The 18756-nt window shown below is 54.3% G+C and overlaps 1 protein-coding gene across 4 annotated transcripts in view; it reads right to left on the reverse strand.

Annotated features, from left to right (window-relative positions):
* The window catches only part of Triobp (TRIO and F-actin binding protein), a 58199-nt gene that overhangs the window by 13770 nt on the left and 25673 nt on the right, over positions 1 to 18756 (reverse strand). For 2 of the 4 annotated variants that reach the window (XM_057792467.1, XM_057792468.1), the window contains exons 1-6: positions 10078 to 10224; positions 5259 to 5315; positions 2726 to 2794; positions 2525 to 2614; positions 2152 to 2261; positions 206 to 734 (exon numbers count right to left, since the gene is read on the reverse strand). In XM_057792467.1, coding sequence (XP_057648450.1) covers positions 206 to 734; positions 2152 to 2261; positions 2525 to 2614; positions 2726 to 2794; positions 5259 to 5315; positions 10078 to 10224 — 1002 coding nt within the window. Of the gene's footprint in view, positions 1 to 205; positions 735 to 2151; positions 2262 to 2524; positions 2615 to 2725; positions 2795 to 5258; positions 5316 to 10077; positions 10225 to 14512; positions 14651 to 17685; positions 17771 to 18756 lie in introns of those variants that run through there. The other 2 variants (XM_057792465.1, XM_057792466.1) reach the window with 2 other exon arrangements.

Here is an 18756-nt window from a genome sequence, read left to right on the forward strand (position 1 = left end):
ATGTGTCTTTCCTGTAGTTAAGGACAGAACGAAGACAAAGCCATACAAAACAAAGTCAGCTCTAAGGGCTGGGGGAAATAGTCGCCTGTGAGGTGCCTAAGATGTCAGTCGGCAGGTCAGATATGGGGTGAGATCCTAGCCACTATAGGGCTGCAAGGCCATGCACACTGGTACCAGAGGGGTCCTGATGGGGAGAGAGGCCTACCTCCTTCTCCAGGGCTTCATGGCTGTCACTCGGGGACCCCCGTCGCTCGCTGTGTCCTTGGTTGAGCAGGGCAGTGAGTGGCACTCTTTTGTTCTCCCGCAGGGGCAGCTTTTCCAATTCCTGCCACTTCTTTTCAATCTCTTCGCTGAGGCGGCTCTGCTGGTCATCAGTTAGGGGGGCTCCCAGGCCCCTCCGAGGCCCATCGCCACTGGGCGTCTCTGGGGTCCTGCTGTCCGTGGACTCAAACCACTTTCGTCTTTCCTCAGAACGTTGAGCCAGGTCCCGCTCCAGATCCTCATGTTTGGTTGGGCGCTCAGGAGTGGAGCGGGACAGAGTGCGCACGTGCTGTGGGGAGCTTGGCGTTAATGGAGAGAGCTCCACGTAGTCCAGCGACTGTCGTGGTCCATCCACTTTGCGAGGGCCACTGCGGCCGATAACTTCAGAGCCTGTCCGCTGCTCGCCTATCTTCAGGGAGCCCTTCTGGGTGCCATAGCCACGCAGCGTGTTTTCCTTATTGCAGTCTGAGAGCCTAGGACACCAGTGGAGCCGCGTCAGGGGGCAGTCTTTGCCCACTCCAGCTCATGGAGCCCTTTGAGAGGGGTCCAGGCCAGGGACTGGACAGGGACTCCAGGGAGCAGGCAGTTCTGACTAGAGGTGGAGACCTTCCGCCGCATTATCAGACCCTGGGAGGACCCTAGCAAGGGCATCTGCCGGCAGATTCCCTCTCATAGTCTCCTCTACCGTATCTGGGACACGGGGCAGCTAGGCCTCACATGGCACGGGTGTGGGGGCTCAGTGTGCAAAGTAAACGGGAGAGTCTTTACAAGTGCCAATGCCTGTGTTATTACAGGCATAAAACAGTAACGCGGCTGCACGAGGAGCTGAAGAGATGGCTCTGCAGTTAAGAGGTTTGGTTCCAGGAACTCACATGGTGGTTCACAACCCAGGGGATCTGACACCTGCTTCTGACCTCCAAGAGCCCTGCATGACATGATGCATATACAGGCCACACACACACACACAAAATGCATAAGGCTAGGCCCTGGGTTTCGGGTCAGGCTCAGGGTAGGCGATGCTGATGAGGGGAGACACTGACACCTGAATGAACAGAGCACAGGTGGTTGAGACGCCAGGTGACAGCTGCAGTTCAGTCTAGCAGTGTTCATTGCCATTCAGCTCCAAACTATACTTCCCAGCATCTTCTGCAGCCCTGTAATCATGTGACTACATTCTGGCATGGGGTGGGCAGGTAGAAGCAACTCAGCACTTCAGCTGTGCCCTCTGACCTGACGACCAAGCAGTAAGCTAAGGGCTGCTGAGCTGTGCACCGGGTCTCTACTAACACATCTGGGTCAGTCCTGCAGAGCATTCCAGCCTGCACACTAAACAGTTCAACAGCACGCTTCTGCAGAATTCACCAAGGCCCCGGATACATGCCTACATGGGTGCAGACATGATACCTAACGTGCCAGGTGAGGAACCTGAAGTGCAGATGGAGAAGCCTCTGGTCTAGGGCTGAATAACCACGGTGCAGCCAGGCTTGGGGACTCAAGCTGCGCACCTTCCTTCTGTCCTGCAGCCACCTCAACTCCCCACACACTGTAACAGACAGACCCCTGCCCTCTACCACAGCAGCCAGAGGGGCCATGTGCAGAAGCCACAGTACCTAGCAGACAGAAGAACCCACTTTGCCTCCTGAGCCTCCTCTCTAAATCACCAAGACCTTCTCCAGCTTTTAGAATGTAAGGGGACCTAATGAGACAGCGGGTCACACCTAGGTTCTCAATGGATTCCTGATGGCCAAAGGCATGCACTGCTCTTTCACAGTTGGTTGCTGGAGGAACTGAGCCCCAGAAGGCACTGCCACAGGGCCCTCAGGTGAGTGTGCAGAGCCCCACACAGGAACATAGCATCATCCCAACCCTAGGGCCCAGCCCAACACATACTTGGTGACATCTGGGGCTGAAGTTGGACGCACAGTCTTCCTGAGAGCCTCAATCCAGTTCCTCCTGATGCCCGAGGTCATGGCCGACAAGGTATAAATGGCGTCTTTGGTCTGCAAGGGCAATCTACATGTAGTTTGCCACATGGCCAGCCCCATGTCCCCTCCCCTTGTGGAGGTGGCCCTTCCTTCCCAGGAGGGTGTATGAGGTCAGGTAGGTAGAAGATACAAAACCCTTCTGCCAGCCTCGCTCCAAGTCTCCCTAAATATGCTAAGTATGGGCATCAGCACTGCTGACCGGTGGAGGAAGGTCTGAGGGTAAATGAGCGAGTGAGTCAGACCGACACCTGCCCAGGCCCGTGTGCATGCGGCCTTACATGGATCTGGAAGCCATAGTTGCGCTGTACCGCATACTCCGTGACATCTGTGCAGGAGCGCAGGTCGATCTCACCATCCAATTCATCTGCCTAAAGCAAGAGGATCCACCATGGTCTACATGGGCCCTGTGGAGCCCCACTCCACAGACCCTAACCATGAGTCCCAGCCCTTTCCAGGACCCACCCACCCAGGCACCTCACCTCCTCGGCGGTGGAGTCCCTGTAATATTTGAGGCTTGAATCCGTCAGCACAAACCAATGCTTTTTCCACTGTGAAGGAGGAGATGGTGAGGAAAAGGCAGGGGCAAGGAAGGAGCCTGTGTGCGCTTGTCCCATCCCTTACTCCCATCCTTACAGTTGAGGGGTGTGACGGGAGTCACAGCTTAGAAAGGCAGATCTGAAGCCAAGAAGACAACCGTGGAAAGGCTTCCCTTTCCTTTACCGCTACCCGTCCTGGATTCTAGGAATCAACTCAGGTCACTAGGCTTGCCGTGGCAAGTGCTTTACCAGCTAAACTGTCTTGTTGGCCCGACCCTGAACTCTGATCATCCAGCCTTCACCTCCTGAGTCCTAGAATTACAGGCATGCGTCGTCATGCCTGGACTGTGTGAGGATGGGGATTGAATCCAACAGTCATGCCTCGTAGGCAACCATTCTGTCAACTGAAGGATTCTCAGGCCATTCCAGACCCCTCAGAAGACATCAAAGCTCAGCATGTGCCTTCCTCCAGCCAGACGAGGGAAGGGGCAGGGCTCTGAGAGGTTAAATGCTTAGCAAGTCAGTGACTAAGTTGGGCCAGACCTCTGCCAGTCTTTTTCCACATGCCCACTGGATTGACATAGGGTCAAGAACAAAGATCTCTCAGACAGAAGGACTAGAAAGAAGCCTGGGGCAGGCAACTATGTTCTGCTTCCCCATCTGTGCTGTGGGCCGATTACGCACAGATTCCACTGTGAGAGTGCACTGGTGAACCCTAACATTTGTGAGCTGCAGTTCAAGTGTCCCTGCTGTGCCTTTTAGGAGGCCAAGGTTAGGCCACCAAGCCAGGTGGGCAAGGGACAGGCAGACAAACCTGGCATTCCATGTGCCAACCTCAGCCTCCCTCTGGGCTCTTGCCACTTTATTGGAATGTCAGTTGGGGTCAGCCCACTGCCAGGATGAGTGTTTCCCTGTCCAGCCCTCCTGGACACCCCATCCCTGTCGGTGCTGTTTTTTGCTTTTGTTCCCTAAAGACATGATAGGGTTTCTAGCATTTGAGGGTGAGTCTTTCTACTTCTTTCTATGTGCTCTCCCCGGAGAAATAGGGTTTAGCACCCAAAACCCAGAGTATGACTGTTGCCTTGCTGTGTGCCTGCCAGTCAGTGTTCCACTTCTCCAGTCTTTAGTGTTCCGATGGACAGTGGGGATGATAAGAAGTCCCCAGGCTTTGAGTCAGGTTGGAGATATCCATTCCTCCTCATGTGTCTCTCATGGCATGTGGTACTTGATCTTGGGAATAGTTCAAAGAGGTCAGCCTCTTAGAACAATCTTGCCCCTGGAGTGGACTCAGGTAACACTTGGGACCACAACTGTCTCTGCAAAGTGGGTGGGTTCTGTGGAAAACGGCGTCTCGGCCCTCTAGGCCTACTCTGTCACTGTTTGCAATAGAAGCTAGATGGAGCTCTGAGGACCTAAGGTTCCAGGGTCTAGGCTTGGGCTGCCCAAGACATCACTTTGCCCAAAAGAGGTCTCACTCTTGGGGGCCTGATTCCCATCTGTGCACAAGGAGCCGGGCTGGCTACACTCCCAAAGCCCTTCCAGTTTGGACATTCCAAAATCCTATGAGTAACAGCCAGTTCTGGGTGGGGCCCTTAATCCCTCTGCCTTCCAGGGACCTTGGGTAGGGAGGCCAGGAAGGGGTCACTGGCAGGGTGCCAGGTCTTGTGTGAGCCTGGAGAGCAGCCACTAAGGGACGTTGAGCAGGCAGCAGGGACAGAAGGCTGCTGGCTGCGGGGAATAAAGCGCGTGGGCAGGAAACACAATGCGATTCCCCTTGGCTCGGAGACCTGCCTGGCATGCGGGCCGCACGCAGATCTGAGCCACAGGCACATGCAGGCGGAGTAGGCAGGGGGCCAGCTTAGCTCCCAGCCTCCAGCCTGCCTGGAGCTGACAGAGCAGAGCTAGTGACCGGCCTGCCTCAGACATTTCCAAGGACAGACACGTTAGACTAGATAGATGGAAGGTGATATGTTGAGCTCCCAGCAGGCAGTAGAGGCTTCTGGCCCCTCACACGGCAACCTCTGTGACTCTGTTCTCCACTTTGTCCATCATTTGCACGTCACAGACCTCGTGACTGAGGCTGTGATTTCACCAAGAGCCCCAGATTTGAGAGTGCCCCACTCTATACCCCAGTGTCTGGCAATCTGTACAACTCAGGCTTCTGTGACACCTCCGCCAAAGACCCTCGGATTCCTAGCTGATGTTGTCACAAGGAAGGCGAGCCAAGATGCTCCTGGTGAGAACTGGGGCTAGCACCCAGAGTGTGCATGGCAGGGAGGCTCCACCCTGTGACTTGTGTGTTAAAACCAACGAGGAAGCTCATAGCTGGCCTCCCTTTCCCTGGACCAGAAGTTTGACTCCTTTTAGGGTTTTTCACCTGGCCCTCACCTCGGACCCCCATGCCTACTCCAAGGGCCTTTCCATAGAAGCTCTGCATCAACCCAGCCAAACTCTCCTATCCAGTCCAGCCTCCTACCTCTCCAGGCTCATCCAAGATCGACATCCATCCCTTCTTGAAGTTGAGCAGGTCAGGCTGCAGGGAGATGGAAAGGCAAACGGTCAGACTCAGGAGGAAAGCCAAGCAGGCTGCTAGGAGGGAACGTGACAGTCATCTTGCCCTGGTCCTGTGACACTGGTCCTGAGAGACCAAGGAAGAGGGCAAGGGACTCAGGGAACTTTCCCCAACCAAGCAGAACCAAGCAGGCTCCCAGCCACAGAGACAGCCTTGGCTCTTTTCTTCACCATTCTCTGAGAGCCAAGAGGTTGGGCTGAGTGGCTAAGAGAACACACCCCAGATGTTCAAGCTCCCTGGCCCCACCCAAGATGGAGAGAGAGGAGACAGAAGAAGTTCACCTATGAAGAGAGCTTTAGGGAGTCCAGAGAGTAACCTTGAGAAACAGCCTAGCAGATGTCCACGACCTCTTCAACGGGATCCAGGTGGACTATGCAGAACACAACCCAATGCTCTACCCAAGCCTCTGTTCATCCTCCCACCAAGCCTGAGACCCTAAGGGTCGAGCCAGGCCCAGGCTGAGGACCAGATGGCCTCTTTCCCCTAGGTCTCCTTGGATAGGCCATGGCACCTCAATCCTGGCAAGCCTTACCTCGCAGGTCCTACTCAGGGAGATAGAACCCTGGAGTTGGGGGCTCCCAGCTGCAGCATGTCCCAGAGGGAGGCTGTGAGCTAGCTCTCTCTGCCCAGGCCTACATGAAGCTGCTCGTCCTGAACTGCCCATCTGGAGGGCATCATCCCCCAGACCCTCCCTGACCACTGGGGCCCTCACCGATCTAGATCCCCGATGTTCAGTAGCCTCAGCTCCTGCCCACTGGCAGGGAAGAGAACTGGGCTGGCCAAACAGGCTGGCAGGGAGGAGGTGGCCACCTGTTGCCATGGCTCTGAGCCCACCTATCAGAGTCTGCAGCAAGTGAGCCTCACCAGGCCAAGGTGTCTGGTTGCGTGACAGGAGTCAGTGACATAGTGCAGAAGGGTGGTGGCAGCTGGGAACCAGAGCCACCTGACCTGGCCATCTCTGTGGGCTTGCTCTCCGCTAGAGAACCCCATTTTCCTCAGGTAGAGTAAGCGTGCTGAGAGAGCCCCAGGCCAGCAGTCTGAACACCTAGAACCATCCACAGCCAAGGTTGGGGCTCCCTCACCCTGCATACCTGTCTGAGGGAGGAGGCGGGCTATGCTCCAAACCCGGAAACCCCGGGGCTGTGCTCGCCCTGTTTGTTCCCTATTCTGTCAGTTTCCCATCTGTGACAAGGCAACCCAGGATGACCCCCAACTAACACTGAAGACAGTAACCAACCATAGCTGGCTTCACTTCCTTTCAGCATGGTCCGCCCACCCCCACAGCCCCAGGACCTGGAAGAGAGGCCTAGTCACAACAGGTCTCAGGAGAAACAGTGTATAAATATCGTCCACCTTCCCATCATAAATTCCTGTGCTTTGGGGTAGATCCCCTGACCCCAAACTGGCCCCAAGGAGTCAAAAGTCAGGGCTAGGTCTATGCAGTTGGCACCCTCAGTGAGGCTGACCCAAGAAGGAAGGCCCCCGGGCACAATGACAGACAGGGACCCAGAGTGCTGCATTAGAAGCGAAGTGGCAGTGACCACCCCCCCCCTGCCACGTGTGCAGCCCCCTCTAGGCTCTGGCTCATGTGTGGCAGTGACTAGGGGTTCTGCCCCAGTCCCAGTCTTCCAAGGGCTGTATCGAATGTACTGTAGTCAGGACAGCTCCCAGATGACTCCCAAGACCAGTACCAACCGAGGCACGGCAGGTCTGGTGTGACCTAGCATGACAACTTCAAGGAGCAAAGAGCAGCAGAGTGAGGCTTAATCCTTCTGGGTGGGGGGACCTTGCTGATAAGAGCAAGGAAGGCTCAGTAAGAGAAGCATGTGCCACACAAACATGAGGAGCTGAGGCTAGACACCAGCACCCACATAAAAGCCTGGGTGCGATGGTACATGCCTATAATCCTAGTTCAGGAAGGTGGAGGAGCTCTGGGGTTTGCTGCCAGCCAATCTAGCTAAACTAGAAAGTTCCAGATTCACTGAGAGATCCTGTCTGAAAAATAAAGTGGAGTGCAACATACCCAAAGTCATCCTTTAGGTTCTGCCAGAGTTAGGTGTGTGCACTCACGCATGCATGTGTGCACATACACGTACGCACACACAAATAAAGCTGAATCTGACAAGCTGCATCCAGAAAGCCACCACCTCCCCAGCTCCTCAGGCTCAGCTGCCCATTCTCTACCAGCAAAGCAGGAACACCCAGAGGCTCTCATGCCCTCCTCCCCAACCAGTACCACAAGTCATTCCTGCCCGTCACCTCAGCCACCGCTGCAGCCCCTTCTAAGCACACACCTTCAAGGGGTCATCTAATGCCTTAATCTCCCATGCCAGCCTGGCCTGCCCCCACCTATTTATCCCAACAATTCCACCACAGTGTGCACAGATCCCAACACACGGCGACAATTCCCCAAGGCCTTTACATCCGCTATGTCCTCAACCTGAAATACTAAATGTCCTTCTCCACCCACCAAACCTTCAGACCTGCCTAACTGCGTCATCTGAGGTCTCTTCTCAGGGCTTGCTTACTCCACGCCACCCACCTGCTGCCCACAGCCACCTCCCATAACCCCAAGAGGCCTCTGCTGCATTAAGATTGCTGTAAGCACTTTGGTTTTCCCTCCAGGTGGGCTGATTAAGATGGGGGGAGCGGCAGTACACACACCTTTAATCCCAGCACTCAGGAGGCAGAGACAGGTGGATCTCTGTGAACTCGAGGCCAGCCTGGTCTACAGAGCAAGTTCCAGGACAGCCAGGGCTACACAGAAAAACCCTGTCTCAAAAAACCAAAACCAAACCAAACAAAAAGCACAACAAAACTCTTTCGAAGGCACCGGGTCCTGTTCTAGGGCAAGCTATCAGCTGTGAATAGGAGCTGTGGTCCCTGCCCTGGCGGGGAGTTTAGGAGACAGACTGTAAACACGCAGAACAAGTATATAATTTGATGCCCAGCGGTGACTGCAGACTGAGGCTCCTTCATAAAGCTTCCCCGGCGAAGGAGAAATGAGAAAGAGCTCTGGAGTCCAGGTCAGCCCGGATCTACCAGCTCCCTGAAGCCTTCCTTGGTCACTTGCTCTGTACAGAACACTCAGCTGGTAGCAAGGCCTGTATGTCAGGGGGATGGGCTCCATGAACAAGGAGGACCTGGGACAGGCTCAAGTCTGAATGGTGCCTAGGATGAGCTCGGGGAGCACTATGGACGGTGACCACAAGCCTGTTCCCGGCTCCAAACCACTCGTGGCTCCCACTGCTCCTGGCTCAAGCCCTTTCTCAGACCCCTTCCCTAAGTTTCCAGCATCCCTGAGATGGTCATTAGCCACGCCCCTTTACTGACACGCCCCTTTACTGACACGCCCCTTCCTCCACAGTCCATCGCCATCTGACGGTCACATAATCAGAGGACAACTCCTGCAGGAAGCCCTCCTCCCACCAGCAGGGATGCGCTGCCCCGCCCCCTGGCACCCCTCTTTCAGGATACAGGCACACATGTGGCGCTTAGCAGACTCACCCTGCTTAGCACGTGCTTCCTGGGAGTGGCAACTGTGTACATTTCTTATCTCTCCCCAGAAAGCAAACTGAGACAGACCAGGGTATAAATTTTGGTCCAGTAAAAGGCCAAACTTCATCACCAGGGCTATACTTTTCTCTGGTGCACCTCAGTTTCCCTAACTAAATGACAGAGATGCTATCATCAACCTTGAGAGGATCAATCTGGTACTATCAAAGTATCTGGCAGGCACCCAGTGGGCCAGGCAACCACCTCCCCCTAACCCAGGACACTGACTCAACTCCTCCCCCAACATCCCTCCGTTCAGTAACAGGGAAGGGGAGGCTGCTGACGCCAGGAAAGGCCAGTAGGGAGGTGGCAGGATGTGCGGAGGCCGAGGAAATCCAGGCAACAGAGCCAGGTCATCACACACACACACACACACACACACACACACACACACACACACACACACACACGGCAGGGACCCCACAGGCCACACCCCCAGCAGCAGAGCCCACCCCTCCAGGCCTACCCTTGCGCATGTGCATACACACCCTGTTCATCCTCCTCCCAACCCCAGGAGGGCCAGTCTGGGTCACCAGGCAGAAATCAAAAGCAGCCCCACCCCTCCATTCCAGAACACCGTGGCCAGGTGGTCAAACCGTCCTGGAAAACAGGCTGTTTGTTCTTTTACACCTCACCAGCGCCCCTCCCCAAGCCTCAACTCACTTGGCTGTGAAATGGGGAGAACAGTGCTCTCAGCTGTGAAATTCGATAGAATTATCAGAACATAGCCATTGATTGACAAATCTTGGTAGAGCCCACCTCCAAGAGAAACTGAAACTTCTGACCCCGCCCAAGGTCCCCAGCGCCCAACGCCTAGAGGACTCAGTTTCAGCCGCTCCAGGAGGGGGCTCCCAACCGTGGGGGTGGGCGGGGCCGGACCCCCCAAACTCTGACTAGAGCCCACATGGGCTGGACAGCTATCACACGACCCATCAAGGCCCGGAGCACCTCTTCCCAGGCCCAAGCCTAGTAGCCTGGGGGGAGTGGGACTTCCACCAGGGGGCTGGCAGGCGGGGCAAGTGTCTCCCTGAGTCTGTCAGTGACTAGTACCCTCCACCGCACGGGCTCCACGGCGGGGAGGAGGGCAGGGGACCAGGGAGAAAAGTCTGTATCGAGCTGCCCCGCACTCAGCTCCCGGCCTCGCCGGGTCCGGGCTGGGGCCACTCACCGTCATGGCGGCGCCCCGGGACGCTGCTCGGGACTCTCGGGCCGGGCTCCGCGGCGCACCCAGCCTGCCGCCCCTCTCGGCCACCGGCCGCCTCAGCTCCAGCCCTTCCCTTCCCCGGAGCTGCCTCAGCCCCTTCCATCCGCCCATAAAACTTTTTTTTTTTTTTCAAACTTCCTGGGAGGACCCGGGTGGTCCAATGGGAGGCCTGGAAGCCGCGGCAAACAGCGGCGGGGGCGATGAGAGAACCAATGGGAGCGAGGGCCGGGCCGGGGGCGGGGCCTGCGCGACGGGGCGGGCGGATGGGGCGGCGGGCAGGGAGGGCCGGGTTCGGGCCGGCGGCCTGCAGGAAGGAAGGGCCAACCTGCAGGTGACTGCGGGCGACGGCGCAGGGGCGGGGCAGTTTGCTCTCCACGGCTGGGGCGAGAGCCTGAGTCCCCCAACCCCGTCCGAATGATGGATGCACCCGGCCTTGGCGCCTGGGTCGCAAGACGGAGTACAACACCCAATACTAACGACTCAGCGAGACCCACTCGTTATCTACGGAGTCGGCATTCGTGCTTCCCACGGACCTGGGGCTCATTTGTTTGTGTTTTACCCACGAGAACGCAGTGGTTCAAAGATGGATCTACTTGCCCGAGTTCTCACGGGGTGGGGGTGAGAGTAATGGGGCAGAGAGGATCCTAACAAGTAAATTGCGCACAAAACGAGCGCAGCTTATTTATCAGAAGTTGGTAGATAGAAAGAGAAAGCTTTCTCGAAATCTCCCAAGTGGGACTTTCCATTAAGAAGTGCGGGGTTACCGGGTGTGGGTGTGCACCTGTTGCCCGTGTTCCCAGCTCCCTTGTCAATATGTTGTGCTTTCTTTGCCTATGGAAGGAAGCCCATCGTGGTCCTTTAGGTGAGGAGGGACGTTGGTGGAATTTGTTGCTGATTGCACCGGAAGTTTGTGTGGCAGTAGTCATTTAACCCTGTTAGCTTAAGCAAGCAAGGTACTTGAGTTCTCTGCCTTAATCTCACTGTGGGTAAATGAGTTGATGCAATGACCCGTGCTTAACCAAGTCAAGCAACTATAACAACTTCTCCATCTCTAGTTAGCCACCCTTACTTAGGTGTGGGCCAGGGAGCCTGGGTTACTTGCAGTTTAGGATACTCTGCCAACTCGATTTGGAGCTCAAAAGCATTGCTCTTGCTGGGCATACTGGTATAGGCTGAGGAAGAGGGTGAGACAGGGAGCTCAAGAGTTCCAATCCAGCCTGAGCAAAGTATGTAATTCTAGGCTAACCTGAGCCTGCGCTAAATAGGAAGACCCCAAACAAAGAAAGATACAAACATGGGAGTATATCCCTATAATCCCAGCACTTGGAGACAGAGGCAGGAGGATCACCACAAGTAATGAGTTGAAGGCTACATATCAAACCCTGTCTCAAAAATAAAGAAATAAATGAAAGTGTATTGTATACTGTAATTACTATGGCACTCTGATTCTTTGCCCATTTCACAGATAAGGAGCCGGAGGCCCAGGGAGCCTCTCTGTTGAAGTCTCCTGGCAACGACACACACATTAAGTTCACTTCCTCTAGACACTAGTCTTTTGATGCCCATCTGCTTCCCACCCTCCCCATGCACTCCTTAAAGGTTGTCAGCCCTTGGAAAGTGAGTAAGAAGAGAAACCGCCTCCCACTGGGTGCCTAGGAACAGAAAGCACCAGCTTCCTGGCTCTTGGCCCTGAGAGTCAGTCGCCTACTGGTAAGCTCAACCCAAGAACCAAGAGTGACGGTGACCAGCTCAGTACACTGGATTCTGCCCAGTCAGCTTCCTTTATAACCTGCCTGGGACCGCACTAAATTTTCTACATGCCTCTTCCATATGACGGACACAATGTGGAACTCCTGGAGCCCTGTGGAAGGGCAGACCTTTGGACTCTAGACAGCTGCCTTCTGTATGCGTGTGTGCATGCGCACGCACGCACGCACGCACACACACACACACAGAGAGAGAGAGAGAGAGAGAGAGAGAGAGAGAGAGAGAGAGTTTTCTTTCCTACTACCTCACAAAAAGATGCACGGAAAATTCCCTTCACCCCTGGAGCCCCAGTATAACAGAGCCACATATCCCAGCAGACTTAGCCCTCACTGCCTAATGCTCCCATTCCTCGCCTAGTGCGCCTTTCATCCAAGCACCTTCCCCAGCAGGGCCAGGGGCATAGCTACATGATATAGCCTGGCACCCACAAAGTTCTGGGTTCCATCTCCAACACTGGGGGGAAATGTTTTGCCTTATACTCCCCGCATCTGGCCCCGCATCCTGTGCCCCTGCATCTGATTCCTTGCCCATATCTCTTATGCCCATTGCTTTGCCTGATACTCCCTATTTATGTCTCCCCTTTCCCTTGTCTTCCTACCTCTTGTTCCTCACTCTGTGCTCCCAATATGTGGTTCCATGCTCCATACTCCCTGAATCCATATCTTTGTCAAGTGCTCCCTGTATCTGACCCCTTGTTAATGTTCCCTACTTCTGCCTGTCCCTCTGCTACAGTGTCACTGACCCAGGAGCCTGTCGTGGTATTTGCCTCTATGTGCTCTCTGTGGGCAATAAGGGAGCATGTCTTTCTCTATCTTGGAGGCCAGCCCAGGGCCTTAGCCTACAGTATACCCTAAGTAAACACTGGCTAACTGAATGAGTACACAAACGAAGGGATCACAGATCACCCTAGCACAAGAGAGATGCGGGACTTCAGAGGCCCGGAAGTGACTTATGCTGGCAAAGACTGGAGCCACCAGACTTCAGTGATATTCAGCGCGGAGCCACATCTCTCCTGAGGACTCTAAGGTATGACTCAAGGAAGGGGAGTGGACCAGAGCACACAGCCCGGTATGGACAGAGATAGAATTCCTGCTAGTTTTCTGGCTCTTCAGCAATCCTCAGAGAGGCCCCAGGCAGTTCCATCTCTGGTACTTACAATTCTAGTCCCCAGAGAAAAAGATCATTGCCCCGGACTCACCAAGCCTCGGCTGCCACACGATGGGGCTGGTAGGGAACACGATGGTAACTAAGAGCTGCCAGGCGGCTCTGGGAGGCCAGCAATGCAGGGGTGGGTTTGTAAGTATTCAATGCTCAGATCGGCCAGAGCAGGGTTTGCATCTCAGTTGCACCCATGTGTGACATGGAACAAGAGACTTCACTTCCTCCTTAGTATGTGGACAACATGAATCTAATCGTCCTTAAGAAGAGGACCGAATATAGTCACGCACGTCCTGCATGGGCTATGGAACAGGGGAATATAGTAGATACACAGTAACGACTGGTAGTGTAGACACTGCGCACAGACGTGGGAGTCTAGACTACAAAGATCTGTCCTTCCAGGGGGTTCCAGAAGTCCAGAAGCACATATATTATCATAATCCCCGCTTCTCTTATCCTCTCTCGACCAAGGCCTTCCCAGCAGCTCCTCCCAGCCCTGCTGTGTGTTGGTGACCTTTAGTTAGTTTGATAAGGCAAATCCTGCCCAAGACTTGATGGACCACTGCACCCAGATAGCCAAGTTTGCTTGACTGCCTTGGGTGCCCCTGCCTGTAGGGAATGGCAGGGAGGAATCATAACACAGACAGGAAGCAGTACTAGGGCAGCCCTGGTCCCCAAGCCTCTAGGCATTCTAAGCTTCTGGTACCTTCCCCTTAGCCCTGGGCAGCTCCAGCAGTTACTCCAGCAGACAGATGTGATAGGCATGACATCCAGTACTCTGACTTTCTCTGAAACACTCTCGCTTGAGACTGTGAGAGATCCAGCCCTGTGATATCCTGACTGTCGGCTCATGTCTGTGCCCACCCTCTGTAAAATCGGCATGCGCCGCCAAGGACCCTGCAGCGTCAGGGCCCCGCACCAACAGGAAAGTCCAAGAGTCACCTAGTCACCAACAGTTAACCCCTAAAGTCAGCCCTTGGTTGTTTCTTGCTTGCTGTGAAGGGGCAGGAGGGGTCAAGTTGTAGCTACCTCCTCGCCCCACCCTGGAGGAAGCCCCAACCAGAGGCTCCAGTGTTTACAGGCCTCTCTGGGCAGGGGATGGGTTACGTAAGGCCAGATGTTTGTGAAACTGGCCCAGGCCCAGGCCTGAGACACACTCTGTAATCCAGAACCCCTTCTGGCCCTCCTCCTCTTTCCCTCCCACCACCTGGCTCCCTGGCTCAGGCCAACAGTTGCTGACTGGATAGTACCCAAACATCCTTCATTCTAAAAGCTTTCAGGATCTGTGCCCTGCACTGGAGGCAGAAAAGCCCACCGTCCAGAGCCTGACAGAGCTTTGTAGCGTCCTCTCCTTCCATGAGGTTCTCCCACTCCTCCCTTTCAGCTCCCATTTTTTCTTGGCTAGGACCAGCCTCCTCCCCGCTTCCCTTGTCTATCCACCCTCTCCCCTCCAACCCCTCAGCGGCCAGCCTACCCTTTGCCACCTGAGGACCCCCAGAGACAGCAGGTATGGATTGAACAGCGCGGGCCGGTCCCCGGGCATCCGCCATGAAGTCACCAGTCGGCCCTTGAGCGGGCTCTCAGCCTTGCCCTCTGCTGGCCTCTTGGCTGCCTGTCAAACAGGGTCCAGTGTTGGCTGTAGGTCCCTGATGGGATGGGGTATCCCCTGGTTATAGCCTCCCCTGACCATTCTGGTACTGCAAAGGCCCGGGGCTCCCACCTACCTCCCCCGTTCAGAGCTACAAAAGAAAAAAACTGGTTATCTTGCTCGCACTGCATAGTGTTTGACCAACAGGGTCTCTAGGACTCCATGCATCCTTGGGATTTGTGTCCAAAAGCCTAGGTCAAACTGCAGGCTGCAAAGAAGAAAGTTATAGATCACAGATGTTTAGCTCACATGGCATGCATCCATCATCTTGCATTTGGTTCTAACATTAATAACCAAGAAGTCTGGGCCAGGTGTGGTGGTGCACACTTGTAATCCCAGCACTCCAGAGGTGGAGGCAGGAGGATCAGGAGTTCAGCTTCAGCAACAGAGAAAGTTTGAGGCCTGCCTGAGCTACATGAAGCCCAAATTAAAACCACATTTTAAAAAATTAAAAAAAAAAGAAAAGCGGGACAATAAGTGTCCCATGCCTTTAATTCCAGCACTCAGGAGGCAGAGGCAGATGGATCTCTGAGTTCAAAGCCAGCCTGGTCTACAGAGAGTTCCGGGGCAGCCAGAGCATTTACACAGAGAAAGTGTGTCTCAAAAAACAAAAACAGCCGGGCGGTGGTGGCGCACGCCTTTAATCCCAGCACTCGGGAGGCAGAGGCAGGCGGATCTCTGTGAGTTCGAGACCAGCCCGGTCTACAAGAGCTAGTTCCAGGACAGGCTCCAAAAAACCACAGAGAAACCCTGTCCCGAAAAAGCAAAAAAAAAAAAAAAAAAAAAAAAAAAAAAAAAAAAAAAAAAAAACCAAAAGGTTAAATACATCTATCTGATTTCTCTTGAAATGTGGGGAAAATGTGGAGACTCTAGGTCCACTGTATCTCAGCAGCAACCACCTGGAGACAAGGGGTCATGCATGTGACCCCAGTTCCTGTTCCAATCACCTTGGTTACCTGCCTGGCCTTCAGGGCATTAACATGAAAGGAATGGACACAGACTTATACAGATGCCTGTCTCAGAGCCCCAGTGCTTCCATTTTGAAGTCACCTTTGTTGGGGCAACTGAGTCACTAGCAAAGCAGAAGCCCGAAGCCACACAGCAGGCTCCAGACTGAGGACGGGGCCAGAACCTCCTGTCCTCTAACTGGAATCTGCAAGCCTCTGGAAGTGGAGTCTGAAGCCAGGAACCCGAGAGAACTGAGGAAAGGAGAGCATCCCGGGATCACAATCCATCACAGCCCACAGCCCTGACCACCACACGGCCCCATTGTAGCTCACCTCAACTCATACCACCACACAGAAGGTGTTCACTAAGTGCTGTGAGTGGGAATGACTGACTGACTGAATGAATGAGTAGTTAACACTCTGTTCAGTAGAGGAGGCAGGGGTGTGTGTCGGGGGGGGGGGGAGGCTTTCCACATTGCTAATTTCCTTTTTGCTCACAAAGCCCAGGCTTCAGGAAGCATGAAGAAATCAGCCCGAAAGAGGAAGAGTAAAGTTGACAGTGCCCCTGTTAGCAATGGGAGTCCTCTGTCCCCTCCCCACTTCACAGGAGGGAAGACCGGCCACCAAGTAGATCGAGGCGCATAGATGGGACAGAGCCAGGAAGCAGCGTGGACAAGGGTGGGCATGGGGAGCCCAGGGATGCTGGATGCTTGTTGTGGAACATTTTTTAACTAGGCAAAGATGTGTTACATATGTCTATGCTGCAGACTATTGTGCTACAGAATATAGAAAGGTGTGCTACTTTGTTTATGCTGAATGTGTCTAATGATGTAAAGATGTACTTCTTTTTTTTTTTTTTTTTAACCTTGACTGCGTAAGGCACCTGATTGGTCTAATAAAGAGCTGAACAGACAATGGCTAGGCAGAGGAGGGACAGGTGAGGCTGGCGGGCAGAGAGAATAAAGAAAAGAAATCCAGGCTCAAGAGAGGGAAGAACAAGAGAAGAAGGAGGAGAGAATGAGGCACACACCTGGGGCAAGAAGTCAGGCAGCCACCATCCAGTCAGACATAGAGAAGCAGGGGAAGGAAGATCTACAGAAGTAAGAAAGGTAGTAAGCCCAGAGGCAAACAGTAGATAAAAAGAAACAGGTTAATTTAAGCTAAAAGAGCTAGCCAGAAATATGCCTAAGCTAGGTGGAGCATTTAAAGCTAATAATAAGTCTCTGTGTCATGATTTGGGAGCTGGTTGGTGGTACAGAGCCAGGTAGGGGGACCAGAGTCCTGGGTTCTATTTGGGTCCAGCCACACATTGGCTGTTTCCTTGTCTGTAAAAATGGGTTGGACAGCATACGGCTGTGTACGACTCTGATCAGTGGCAGGGCCAGACTCAGGTGGCCTTTCACCTCTGGCTTTTCAGGAGGCAGCACAGGGGAAGAGAAAAGCATAGCCACAGTCTCCGGGCTCACGCTGTCTGCTGCCTGCCACCTGCTGTCTGCCTCTGCCCTCACACCTCCAGAGGCTTCTGGTGAGAAAGGTCTGTTTGCAAGTTGCAGAGAGGATCAGGGCACAGTCATGCTGCTACAGCCAGGCCCCAGGCAGCCTCCCTGGTCCATCCCCTGCATAAAGCTCCAGCCTTCAGGGCCCTCCAGGTTGCTGCAGCACCTCCTTTAGCCCACTTTACCACTCCTGACCCCAGCTCCAGGAAGCATGGCCCAGCCCCACCCAGGAAGCCTGGCCCAGCCCTCTAAACCCAAAAGAACATTGCCCTCGGGAACTACTGGGGCCAAGCTGCCACTTGCTCAGGGAAAGACAGTGTACCAGTAAGTGGGAAGCTGTGCCCTGGGCTTCTGACTCCAGGACCATCCCCAACCAAGTCCCCACGCGATGGGTAACACTGCTGACCACCTCCCCCAAAGTTTCTCTCCTTAAGGCCTCAGCAGAGTCAGCCTGGGTCTGGATGGCTTCAGGGATCTTTGGAGGAGCTCATGCCACCTCCAGCCTGATTTCCCGTCCTTTTCCCTCCCCATGTGTCCAAGCCTAGGACCCAACTACCGAGTCAGCCTGCTTCTGGTCAGCCAGTGAGTCTTCGCCTCTGCTTGGTTCTGATGCCTCAGGCTCCTCTGCCTGGAACCGAAGAAAAGAAAGAATACAGCTTAGCCTGTATCCCCCACGATTCACCCATCCACCTACCTTCTAAATTGTCCATTTATTTTCTGTATACCCAACATCACTAGAACCACGTTGCCAACCCAGCCATCCCTCCTCTGTCCTCCATACCCTCCTGGCACCCTGCACATCCATCACCCACTCTGCACCCTGCCTTTGTTTAGGCACCATCTAGCCGTCTATTGACTGTCATGTGTCCACTTATCCATCCACTCATCTCTCCATCCTCCCAGCAGTCATTCATCATTACTGACTGACCATGTATTCATCCCCGCTACATCCACCTATCATATTCCACTTCATGTTTACCCACCCAACCATATACTCAGCCATCACGGAACAACCACCACTATCCATCACCCCCACCATCTACCTAACACCACCATCTGACCATCCTCCACTCACTGCCCACCTGAACCTAGCTACTGTCCCACCCAATCTCTCTCTTGTGTGCGATGAGGCAGCTGTAGATTCACCGATCGGCCATCCACTGAGATGAATTCCTCTTCTCTATCAGGCCTTGGGCCGAGAGGCAGAGGTCCTCGCCCCCATGGAACTCATGTTTGCTTGTTTGATGATGTGGAGGTTGAACCCAGGGCTTTGGGCAATGTTATGCAAGTGCTCTACCACTGAGCTGTATCCCTAGCCTGTGCCCATGGTTCTAAGGGGAAGTGGATGTCCGATGTGATGGATGGAAGCAAAACCGTGAGGCCCACGAGGAGACCGTCACCAGCCCCAGGATGGGGTTAGTATTGGAGGACAGAACATTAGACGATGAGCAGACATTTGGCAGGTGACAAAGGAAGGTAGCGTCATCCTCAGCAACAGAAATAGCGTGTACAAAACCCTATGCAGAGTCCTCCAGCCAGCACAGTGAGAGGAAGATATGGGGAGGAGGAAAGAGGAAGGGGCTTTGAATGACACACAAGGATCACTAGAGAAGTACCCGGAACCCCA

The sequence above is a fragment of the Chionomys nivalis genome, chromosome 17 (genome assembly GCF_950005125.1).
Source record: "Chionomys nivalis chromosome 17, mChiNiv1.1, whole genome shotgun sequence".
In the NCBI taxonomy this organism is placed as follows: domain Eukaryota; kingdom Metazoa; phylum Chordata; class Mammalia; order Rodentia; family Cricetidae; genus Chionomys; species Chionomys nivalis.